This window comes from Rhinichthys klamathensis, unplaced genomic scaffold (genome assembly GCF_029890125.1).
Source record: "Rhinichthys klamathensis goyatoka isolate OS25496 unplaced genomic scaffold, OSU_Roscu_1.1 h1tg000369l_1, whole genome shotgun sequence".
NCBI lineage: Eukaryota > Metazoa > Chordata > Actinopteri > Cypriniformes > Leuciscidae > Rhinichthys > Rhinichthys klamathensis.
The window spans coordinates 2761418-2774538 of NW_026606877.1; the positions used below are offsets into that span (position 1 = coordinate 2761418).

Consider the following 13121-nt stretch of genomic DNA (forward strand, 5'->3'; position numbering starts at 1 on the left):
TAAGCATGTTATTGTTGCATAAACTTCACATTGTAGCTACTAGTTAAACTGGTGCTAGACTAAAATGTATGTATATATACAGTATATATAGACCGAAACATGTTGAAATATGAACTATAGACAGGTAGGCAACCTTTCAATGCTAAATTTATATACATGTACGACACAAGGATGTTTTTATTTGTTCGATAATAAAACACAGCATGATATGAAAGTAGGCTAGTTTAAGTGTTTACTCTTATATGGTGAATATTATAATGTTTAGACCAGTGTTTACTGTTAAATACTGTGTTTGTGGATATCTGCTCAAACATAGATATGTATAATGTGGTAACAATAATGTTTAATAGTTTGGAGCGGCTCGATCGCTTCAGTAAATGTTCTCTGCACCCGCTGTGAGTTTGAGTCACTCGCACTGTGGGTTTGAAAAGCAAAATGTGCCAAACATTAGGCTTAATGTTTTTACTCCAATCTAATTTCATAATGTCATAACGAATGAAAACATTTGAAGTTACTTATGATAATCCATATATTTTTCTATAGTGTAGTGTTACTGAAGTGTTAATTTTTAACAATTTATAGGCCGCCTGCTATAGGCTATTGTTATTATTATTTGATGCAGCCCTACAAGTATATGCCCACAAGTATATGCCTACAGCATGCCAAACCTGGTGTTCATAATATATATATATATATATATATATATATATATATATATATATATATATATATATATATATATATATATATATATATATATATATATTTTTTTTTTTTTTTTTTTTAATTCTAAATCACAATTTTAACCAGAAAAATCGAAAATGTATTCCCAAAATCGTGCAGCCCTATAGTTTCTCTTGATATCAGCATGTTTACAGTTGTTTCGTGTTTTTTTTACAGGGACCAGATGCCACTGATGAGTCCTGCTGACTTTAACATTCACATGAGTCTCTGTACATGAACATGGTAAAATGAAACACCTTGGAAATGACAGGTATGTACTATGTTTCAGGAATGGCACAAAGGTGTGTGACTGTTCAAGTCTCTGTCTTTAGATCAGTGTGTTCAATAATGTGCTTTTTTGTCCTTTGTTGTGAATCTTTGTATTATGTTGTGTTGTAAATAAATCCAAACAATCAAAAAGCCATACTTTTTTAAATCTCTACTCATTCTTTGTTCTGGTCCCACCTGATATGGCCATTATGGGAGGGTCTTTGTTTTTCTCAGGAGTGAAAAACATCTATATTCATGATGATTCACGCCTCCTCGCATAAAGCTTTCTTACACAAAACATGTCTTACAGATTTTAAATCAATATATTGTTTTATCTAAATGAGTACGCAGGATGATTTTCACATAGTTTTGAAGCAAATATTCTAGGATACGTGATACAATTTTCAAAAGTCTTGTGAAGAAATAATCAGTATGGTTTTCATGACCTTATTTCAGTGACAATATTTTTGTGTTTTATCACAAACCACGCATAAACGTCATTATCTCAAACTACAAACTTTTACATACATGCTGCTGACATTGTATTCAGCAGAAATTCTGCTACAATGTGTAATCAGACTTTAGCCATGAAAATGTCACAAGTAACAGAAATAAGCACAAATGTCAGAGCATGTCAAAACACCTCCAGGACCCAGAAAACACTTCAGACCCCAGAGGGTTAAACTGGAATGGCTGTCACTGACATGTCACTGGCTTTAGTTTTGAACAATGTGGTCATTTCATTTTGTGGTTTAAAGAGATAAATGGCAATGGACACAACATGAAGCAACAGCAGAAAGTGCAAAGTTTGACAAAAGCATTTAAAACGACACTTTGTCCCCTCATGTGTGAGAGCACTCTAAACGGCTTCTTGAGCCACACACACTAAGGAAAGTGGGTAAAGTTGTTGTTCATCTTGTACTGGTTGGTTTGGTTCATGGCTAATATCGCTTTAACACAGACAATTTAAAAATTCATATGGAAAAAAATATAGAACAAGGCTGCTGAAAAACTTTTGCACTATTTCAGTGCTCTTGGAATGTCACTCGGTCAATAAAACTCTAGGGGCCCTATTTTAACGATCTGAAACGCAAGTGTCAAAGCGCAAAGCGCAAGTAACTTTGTGGGCGGATCCCGGCGCTGTTGCTATTTTCCCGGCGGGATAAATGCCTCTTGCGCCTGGCGCAAATCTAAAAGGGGTTGGTCCGAAGTAGCTTCATTATTCATAGGTGTGGTTTGGGCGTAACGTGAAATAAACCAATCAGAGCGTCATCTCACATTCCCTTTAAGAGCAGGCGCGCTTGTTCTAAAGCGGATTCCTATTATAACGGCGGATTTGCCAGGCGCGCGCCAGGAGCGGTTCACAGCCGAGGAGAGCAACGTTCTCGTCAGGGCCGTAAAACACAGAGAAGTGACATTGGGGATGGAGAAACCCACCCAAATTAACTTCTGTTAAACAGGTGTATGATAATTTGCGTAAATGTGTAAGCTTCATGTATGCTTTTACAATAAATTATCTATCTATCTATCTATCTATCTATCTATCTATCTATCTATCTATCTATCTATCTATCTATCTATCAATCTATCTATCTATCTATCAATCTATCTATCTATCAATCTATCAATCTATCAATCTATCTATCTATCTATCTATCTATCTATCTATCTATCTATCTATCTATCTATCTATCTATCGTAGCCTAATAATGTATGATTTGCAAAAATGAAAACGGCTGCTTAGATGAGAGAATCAAAGTGTATGCGCGTTGTGCACACGCTACATTGATTATGGCCAAGCATGCGCCCTTAAAATAGCTTGATGAACAACGCGCAACGCGCCACTGACTTTAGACTACTTTTTTTCTGGTCAGTGGCGCAATTGTTTTATAGAACAGCAAAATAGCATGAAGGAAAGTTTGCGCCGGAACACGCCTCCTCTTTGCGCTGAACCGCCCCGGGGAGCGCAAGTGTATTTCTTAGTTAACAGACGTGCGTCTGTGGAGGGAAAAGTCCGCTTTGCGCGGGTGCAAAATAGGAATGATACATGCGTCAGTGTACAAAGTCATTTGCGCCGAGTGCAAGATAGGGCCCTAGGACTGGGCACTATTATATAAATATATTTTCCCAAATTACACTGCTTTAAAATCTGAAAAACTCACCGTCTGGGTGTTCGTAGGGAAGCCAGTGGTGTTTAGTGTTCTGGTATTCAAAGTGGGAGTTGCGTTGTTGACATTGCTGTGCTCTGAAGTCCTCAAAGTGTTTGGGGCAATCATCAATGTTACACAGCTGGTACTCATAGTTAACCCCTGGACAGTCCTGACCTCCATTAGATGGACTAACAGACAAAAGATAATAATCAAATAAAGATCAACAAAGTACTTTAAATATACAAGTGTGTGGTTTAAAAAGCAGTCAGTAACCAAAGTTAATCTAAACAAAGTTTAAATGAATCACTTCAATGAAGTGAACAGATAGTAGAAACACATCTATCCCTTCTTTCATCAAATAAAATATATAGATCCACATTCAGAAAAGCTAAGCAATGTTTGGATCGAATGGCAACCGATGCAAAAGATAGATTGAATTTTGATAACATCACAAGCCTCACTTTAAATTTTATTCATGCATATTTTCTGTAAGTGTGAACATCTGTTCAACTCAAATGGTGTTTAACAGGTCCTTAAAACAAACCCTCTACACAACTAGAACACTAATGTGCTAGCATAAATAAAACTAAATTCCTAGTTCTCTTGCTTCTTTCATTCTCAAAGCATGCATGCTAATTAAGAAGCATCCACTCTATAATACCCCTACTTCAAAAAGAAAAATACACTTAGACAGCATAGACGGCAGCACTATCTGATTAAAAACACCCTGCGCAGATGTTTATCAAAAAATAGATTTAGAGATACAAACAGGTAATCAGATAATTTCATGCATTATTTTTGATCTGACTTCAAACACAGGTTTTGAAATATTAAAGAGATAAAGAACAAACTAACCTTACTGGAGAATGCAAAGTTTGTGATTGACATTTCCTATCATTGGATAGTGTCAATCATGTTCACCCCTGCTGTCTGTATGCATTATTGCTAGACAGATAGTTCTTTTCATTTTTAAGAAACTGCAGCCATCCATATGATAACTGAATCTGGTTATGAAGAGTACACTAGTGTGCCAGTAAGCTTCATTAGCAATCCTGACTGTGCATTCAGTAGATAACATACACAGGGTTGTTGCACTGGCGGGTTCTGAATCGGACGCCTGTCCCGCAGGAGCGAGAGCAGGAGCCATACTTGCTCCAGGCGCCCCAGGCTCCATCTTGCTTCACTTGGTTGGCATTCTTCCACATGCAGTGACCTTTGTAGCACCACTACAAGGGGAAGGTGTGAGACAGAATCAAATTGGGAACAACAGGACAAAATAGGCACAGCAAAATGTGGACACATGAAATTACCTTCCCAGGTGCACATTCAGTGCCATCCAATGGTGGTCCTTTCTTGGTCTTGCAGAAGTAAGGGTTATCTGGATGACTGCACCAAAGCTGCTTGCATGGATCAAAAGTGCGAAACTGAAGAGAGGGAAAAGTGCCCAAGAATTAAATGGCCAGACAAATTTAAAAGATTTTTTAACTTTTTTGGCCAAGCTACAAAGCTACAATTCCACCAGAGATTAGACCTGACAATCCTTTTCCTCTTAGGAACACGCTCGAGCTTGAATTGAAAAAAAAAAAAAGGGGGGGAAAGACAGAGAGAGAAACTGAATTGATTTTCCCTCTAGAGACTGCCAGTGCCACTCTGGAGCTAGTGTTACTGCTAGACACCCAGGAAATGGACCCAAGAACAGAAAAGAGAATACAGACTTTTGGGGGGTGGGGGGGGGGGGCTTGCATTTTCTGTTTACTGCAAATGCCACAATCTGAGTCAACAAAAAAAAGTGTTGTGTACACCATTGTGTACACAATAAAATTTACCAAAAAGGATTTGAGTTTCTGAGTATTTTATTTATCTTAAAGGGATAGTCCTCCCAAAAATGAAAATTCCCTGTATGGGTTTATTTCTTCAACAGAACACAAAAGATGATATTTTGAATAATGTTGGTAAAAAAAAAGGTTTGGTTTCCATTGAATTTTATGTACATACATGCAATAGAAGTCAATGGGAATAAATCAGTTTGCTATACCAAAATTCTTCAAAATATCTCACAAGAAAGAAAGTCGCACAGGTTTGGAATGACATGATAGTGATTTCTTTGTTGTTGCTCGGACTATCCCTTTAATTCACATCAGCTGTGGTTTCTTACACATTTGTTTGTGGGTTTAAAGCACATGAGATGAAAACATTACAATGCGATTTTCATGACTGTTGGTCACAATAAACCAAGTTACATTTATTTTCAAACGAAACAGGGAAACAGACATTTATCACTAAATATAAGGGTATTGATTATGACAAATTAATATGAACACAGCTAAAGTGAAGATAATTTTAGGAATGATAACGTTGTCCACTCCAGGCTGATTCACAGCTGGACTTCTGTTCACTACATTTTCTTTTCATTAAACACAACAGGAGAATGTGGCATACACATTACAATGTGAATAATTGAAAATACAATTCACATTTGCAATATATATTTTTTCTTGGGAAACAAATAATTTAAATTCCAGCCTGTAACACAAGACTGGGAGAGGAAACTAATGGATGACAGCTGAAATACAAGGTTCATCTCTAAGCTCTGTGCTTTACCAAAACAGTTCTGCTTATTTGCAATGCCGTGTGGAGTAGGAACTAGGAAGGTTCAGACATACGGTTAATAAATGGACGGATGTGCCCAAGGGAGAAACGGCACTATGTTGAAGGCATAAATGAACTTCCATTTAAAGTCTCTAACAAGTCCCTTGGCAAGCAGCTAGACTAAAGGATATCAGTTGTCTGCTCTGTCACTGGCTCAGTGCTTTATTTGACCAATAGTCGAAGCCAATATCGATTACCATATAGTACCTGTATTATTAAAGGTGGCATGAAATGGCAATTCACCCTGTCTATTTTCTAAAAATCCAAATTATTGGCCTCACTGAGAACAATTCCTCTGTGTGTGTAAATAGAAATATCATAACTCTCCAATCAAACATTTAGTCCATAAACCCCACTCCTTTCTTACAATCGACCACAAGCTCACATTCAGGTCTCCATCCAAGCAACATCTGATGGATAAAAGTACCAACCTATGTATTTTTATTTTTCCTTTATCATATGTACGTTGGATGTAAGTCACAATACAGAAAAAAAAGAATCTGCCGCTACTTCTGTTTCATCATGTTTTAACTGCATATAAATTAAAGTAATAGTTCACCCAAAAATGAAAAGTCTGTCATTAATTTTTACACCCTTTTTGAAGCTTCAAAGCAACAGTCAGCATTCATTGTAATTGCCCATAAAACACAATCAGAACAAAAGTCATACAGGTTTGAAGCAACATGAAGGTGAAAAAAACTGTAATAGTATTTCATGCATGTGCCAAACGTAGCTCCTTGCACGTTCGTAACCGGTATGCTTATTAAAGGGCATTTATTATGCCCTTTTTACAAGATGTAAAATAAGTCTCTGATGTCCCCAGAGTATGTATGTGAAGGTTTAGCGCAAAATACCCCATAGATAATTTTTGATAGCATGTTAAAATTGCCACTTTTTGGGGGTGAGCACCGTTTTTGATGTGATGTCATGTCACTTTGCCCAGAATCTAAGAACGGCATGTTATGGAGTAAAAGATGGAATATTTTTGCTGCAAAATTACCTTTTTTGGTACCACAAACTCCTCAGAGAGCTAAATAAAATGTCACACTCCAGATGGGAGAAGTAACAAATAGTTCCTGACAAATATTTTGTTTACAATCCCATTACAATCTAATTGTTTCTATCGACACTGACAATGGGCCACAGAGAGACAACTATTTAAAGCATGATTAGTGGGTCATAGAACATCTCATGATGAGGGTGTGAGTTTTTGCTGGGCTATGGTGTACAGCTGGGCATATGTTATTTAGGCATGACAGAGGGCTGGGAGGAAGAATCACAGCATGGTGTTCTTGTTTACTAGTGTTACAGCCTTTGATGACAGAATGCCAAACATCTTGCCATCTGCTGGTTCTCAGTTTCAGGCCATAAACGAGGTGTGAGGCTCTTTTCCCTGACACTGTACCTGTGATTGGGACTTTGCAGCACATATTCATTTTGCACTTGAAAGTGTTTAGAGCGGAGGGTTTGGGGGGTTAAGAGAACATTAAAAAAAGTATAATTTAAAGGCCAGAAACTGATGTCTTTCTTAAAATGGTCTTATTTACAAGAGAAACGTGGCATAGAAATATATAAAGCACTTATATATGTAAAGCACTTATATATATATATATATATATATATATATATATATACAGTACTTATATTTTAAGCATTTCCATCTAAAAGACCTTGGACAGAGACCTTAATGAGCACTGGTTAAAATACTAAATATTTAGGAGATGGACTTTTTGGTGCTTGGTTTAATGACTGACATTTATCAGGTCTGTCAAGGGAGAATACAGCCTCCAGCTACACTCACTGAAGTACAAATTTTGTATCCAACTCCAAAATCGAAGCGACACTGCTCATCCATGGAGTAATTGATGCCGGGAAGTTCAGGGAGCTGCGGCCAGTCATGTTTGAAGGGGTCGTCCAGCAGGCAGTCATATGAACTGTGAAAAACAAACAAAGTTGCAACATCTGTTTGAGTAAACCCAGTAAAGGTGTTTAATGAATGGCCCTATAAACTTTGGAAGCCACATTTAAAGTTTGGTAGCAAACAGTAAGCCTGAATTGGACAGTATGGTGTAATGAAAATGAGACTCATACATTCTAGATGATTCATATGATTCATATCATTAAAGCGAAACTCATTTTGAACCCTCAAAGAAAGAACTAAATCACATTTCCTAATCTCCATGCATTAGATAATTTACAGTAAATGTTAAAAATCATGAAGTGCTGAGTGAGGCCAGGACATGCAGAGAAAGTGCTTTTAAACTTTCTAACCACAGAGATTTTGAACTTAAAAAGGGTCTTCAGAGGTTTCCTACTGACCGCTGGCTAATTTAAACTTACAGTAGGCGAATAATGAACTGCGCAAGGATTTTCAGTAAAAGTGAAGCCTTTTATTATCAGAAATAAATCTGTCCGCTCTTAATTATCAGCATTTCTTCAAGAGCACTGTTTAGGTTAAAGGTGATGTGAGAGTTGAGTAAAACACAATGATCACACAAATCTATTGCATTGGTAAACGCAGATTTTCTTCTGAGAACAAGTCGATTTGCTTGATGTGAATGGAAAAAACATTCATTCTACGCTGCTCGAAGACTACCGAGAATAGTGACCACTTCAAACTCAATAGACAACGGTGAAAATGCTTTTCCTGTCATAGAGAGCTACTTAACATCTCATTTGTATTGGCTGCAGTAAGTTGCGAAGATTCATGGGTAATTTATATCCCATCAGCTCTTAGTCATGATAGGATTAACCCTGAACATTAAGAAGTATATAAATTCAAAAATCCGTAAGTGGCACTAGATGTCTTCTGAAATGATTGAGTGAATCAGTGAGGGCTCAAATGAATAAATTACCTCAAATTGAGAGGTTTATTGTAGAAATACAACCCACAACCTTTAGCCCAGATCATAATGTAACAGGTCTCAGATGAGAGAAGTTTGCTGTTGGATCACATCATCTCATTAATAACTTTTTTTTTCATTGACAATTCATATTCACATAACTGTCATGATCTTTTCTTAAAGGGATAGTTCACCGAAAAATTAAACTTCTGACTCCGTTTCATACGTTTTTGTCCATATAATGATGATGTCTGTCTATCAATATGTCTCTTTAAGAAAAAAAAGAGTGTGTTTAGCATTATATAAGCAATTATATAAAGAATGACTTCAAAGTGTACCGTGTGCAGAGCACCATCAAATGTTCAAACACCATCATTATCATGGCTAAAGCAGCAATTACAGGTTGTTTTAGAGTTAATCTCTGTTGGTCATGTTGTATGTAAACTGTCGGATATCACGGCGATCCATGAATGAAAGAACTTTGATCTTGCACTTTTTTCTCGCAGTAAATGACCTACTGTTGACTCTAATTCAGGTAAACAAACAGTCAACTGAACTTGAGGTCAAACCAAACAAAGCACAGCTCAAATTAAAGCACAGGACAATATTTACAATCAAGTATAACTCATTAGAAATATTTATCATAGGCAGGATGCAATTATTCTGCTGAATTATTTGTATCTCCGGTGGGGGGGAAAAAAATCAGTACCCTCACCAGAAATCAATGCTCCTTCATCAAAAGCCATATTAAATGTCTAAAATAAATGTCTGGCATGTTACATTAGCTATCGCCGAACACACCGGCACATTCCCTTGGATTTTTTTTCTCATAACAGCGGCAAGAACTTAAAAAACTTTTTGGTCATACAGATAAGAGTAAGTAAATGTAAACTGTAAATGTCTATTTTTATTTATGTACACTCACGTGCTTTTGTAAAATGAAGAAAACAAACGGGATGCATATTCTGCCGTCTCTATCTCCCTGAACAGCAGTGCGTCACAAAAATAAACCGAAACTCTAGGCTACTTGCCTCAGTCACGATAAGAAATATGTCTATAGAAAGCTTGAAATTTGAACAGATAGGTCTATTCTCTGATTATGTAATCCATATGAAACCAACAAGAGGTACAGAGGTAATCTGCTCAAACTAATCTAATCTCGATCTAATTATGTAAATCGCTCATAATTAAAATGTAAAAATGGATTAAAACATTAAACTTTGTCTAAATATTCCGATATTGTTTCATTAAAGTTCAAAATGATTCTATACATGTTCATTTAACATCTCCACAAAATACCTACTGTGCTTCTTGATTTATTTTCATTAAAAAAAATTAAATTAAAAACATCCTCCCTCTGCTTTTTACACAAATCGCACCCTGATCATAAGGCATACCTGTGAAGAGACATGTTTCCTTTTAAAATATGAAATATGTTCAAGGCCTTCCAGTTTCTAGATAAAACAAAGAGAGGTGTGAGAAGAGAGAAGTGTGAACTCACTGAATATATCTCTTCAGCTCTTGGCCACTGCACATTGACCAGTGGTAGCGGTGGAAGGCTGCTTGCACCAGAGGAGCCATGACACTTCCCATGGCTGTTTCGTCACCGCAGCGGTTGCCCTGACCGTCATGCTCCATTCCCAGTCTACAGATCAGGCATGATTATGGTAAACAGGGACATTTCAGTGCAGCAATGGTAACATTTTCTACCGCAATTAGCATAGTTATATCTAAACAGGGACGCACCTCACCTCCCAACATCATCATTAACGGGTATGAAATTACAAAAGGACACTGTGACCTAACCAGGCGAGACACAACAAAGCAATAAAAGCTATACTATTGATGATCTGAATATTTTGCCTAACTAGATGTGTTGGTTATTTTTGCAGTATTGCCGCCCACAATGAAATCTGATTGGACCAAAATCTCACTCATGTATATTAAATATCAAACATGAATAAGCCCAGAAGAGATTGATTAAATGCTGAAAAACAAACAATACTACTTCTAAACACCTACAAAAGCATTTAAAAGTCTGGGGTCAGTAAGATTTGTTCTTGTTTTTGAAAGAAGTCTATTAAATATGTAAAATTATACGTTGGAAATATTTTGTAACAATGTAAAAAAAAAAATACTGTCACTTTTGGTTCAATTTAATGCATCCCTGCTGAATAAAAGTAGTAATGTGCATGTCATAATGTATATGTCGGTCTGTAATATTGTATATTTCAGTTTAATTGATGTAGCATAATGTATTTTTCATATACTGCTGTTGAAATGTTTAGGATCGAGAAGATTCTTTAAATGTTTTTAAAAGAAGTCTCTTATGCTCACCAAGGCTGCATTTATTTAATACAAATAATTATAATAAAAAAACAGTCATATTTTGAAACATTATTACAATTTAAAATAACTGTTTTCTGTTTGAATATATTATTAATGTAATTTATTCCTGTGATGGCAAAGCTGAATTTTCATCATCATTACTCCAGTCTTCAGAGTCATAATTATGATCCTTGAGAAATCATTCTAATATGATGAATTCCTGCTCAAGAAACATTTATTATTATTATCAATGTTGAAAACAGGTGTGTAAAAAAAAAACAGGATTCTTTGATGAATAGAAAGTTGAAAAGCACAGTACAATACCATTCAAAAGTTTGTAGTCAGGAAGAATTTTTAATTTTTAATAAATTGATACCTTTATTCAGCAAGGATGCATTCAATTGATCAAAAGTGACAGTAAAGACATTTATAATGTTACAAAAGATTATATTTGAAATTAATGCTGTTCTTGTGAACTATTCATCAAAGAATCCTGAAACTGCTGCATTTTGTGTATTTTCAATCAAATAAATTCAGCCTTGGTGAGCATTAGAGACTTCTTTTAAAAAACATTAAAAAATCTCACTGATCCCAAACTTTTGAATGGCAGCATATACAGTATATATATATATATATATATATGTGTGTGTGTGTGTGTGTGTGTGTGTGTGTGTGTAAGCTATATATATATGTAAGCAATATCACACTTGTGGCTGTGATTCGACCGTAGGAAATCAGAGCATGCTGATAAAAGTTACTAGCCTGGTCTAGACGTCACCAACGGACGTCGTGGATAGACCTAAAACCAATCAGAGCGATGAAGGAGATGACGTATGCAGAGCGGCGGAGAAACATCTCCGAGTGTTGTTCTTTGCTCGGTTTTTAACAAAAAGGAAACGTTCAAATCGCTTAAAACAGACGCCATAGCAGATTCGAACGAGTGATGTTCGACGGCGGCATCCATCTTTGTAATGTAGGCTACAAAATCTGCTTCAAAATCCCAGCGCTGTCGTCATCGTATAAAGCCTGCCCCAACGTTTCTGATTGGTGCCTCGATTTCGACGGATTGGAAATGGCCTTGAATGAGCTCTTTGCCAGACTAACTTTCAGAGCAAATCTAAATTTGCCAGAAGTTGTCTGGGTTTTCCCAGGCTAAAAAGTTACTTACAGCCATATCGAATGGCTACGAGTGTGATATTGCATTTATACAACAGTTCAATGGCACACGTGAGTACAACGGAGTATCTTTAAAAACACAAATTTGTGCAGAACTATAGGCCTACTTCCTTCCGCCACGGATTCAAATCTCAAATTGACAGTTTAACAGTTGAGCCCAAGCCTCCGTTACTAATTATAAAACATCACTTTAGAACTAGTAACGAAGGAACGTTGAGTCGCTTCATTAAAGCTAATTGTATCATGTAGAGGAGAGTATTATGAGCAAGAGATCGACTAAACGAGTATATTACCTGCATAGCATTCATTCTTCAGGTCGATGTCCATAATATTATATCCATTGTTTAAAAAATCTGTTTGAATGTTTGAATATTTGTCTATGTCCTTTTAAAAGATTTCCCAAGACAGCGCTAAAACAACTTACTTGTTTACCACTAGTCACACATAAAGACAGTCTTTGCCGTTATCTAATGGTGTAATAATGTAACTGTCACTGAAGTTGACTATTTCAATCACAATATTAATTATTTACAATATTTATTTAACAATAATATTTAAATTAACAACAATAACCATTTTAAAAGTACAAAAGGAATTAACAATAGGAAATAAACACAAGCAAACAATTCAGTCAAACGTACAAAAGCAGCGCTCTATAGGCCATGCAGGACTTAAGTTAAATATAGCTTAAATATAAAGTTATGAAACTTAATTTGAATTAGGTTAACCAAAATCGATTTGCTCTGGAACAAGTAGTAGATTAATAAGACCAAAGATTTCCTGTTTTTGTGTTTAACCACTATCTATAAATAGTTCCCTGAAGGACTGGCCGAGATGAAGCTGTTCTCTGCGGGTACATGAGCGCTGAACGGCCGCTGTCGGCCTGGAGCTCAATCTCTGAAAACGTTTAAATAAATTGTAAAATAGGCACTATGTTTATATATGAGTCACATATTTGAGGTCTAAATAACTACATTCTCGC

At 36.2% G+C, this 13121-nt stretch overlaps 1 protein-coding gene across 4 annotated transcripts in view; it reads right to left on the reverse strand.

Annotated features, from left to right (window-relative positions):
- Positions 1-13121, reverse strand: part of adamts3 (ADAM metallopeptidase with thrombospondin type 1 motif, 3) — a 196752-nt gene that overhangs the window by 109137 nt on the left and 74494 nt on the right. For all 4 annotated transcript variants that reach the window (XM_056233352.1, XM_056233351.1, XM_056233349.1 and 1 more), the window contains exons 9-13: positions 10137-10280; positions 7594-7726; positions 4454-4567; positions 4224-4369; positions 3156-3331 (exon numbers count right to left, since the gene is read on the reverse strand). In XM_056233352.1, the coding sequence (XP_056089327.1) occupies positions 3156-3331; positions 4224-4369; positions 4454-4567; positions 7594-7726; positions 10137-10280 (713 nt within the window). The remainder of the gene's footprint in view (positions 1-3155; positions 3332-4223; positions 4370-4453; positions 4568-7593; positions 7727-10136; positions 10281-13121) is intronic.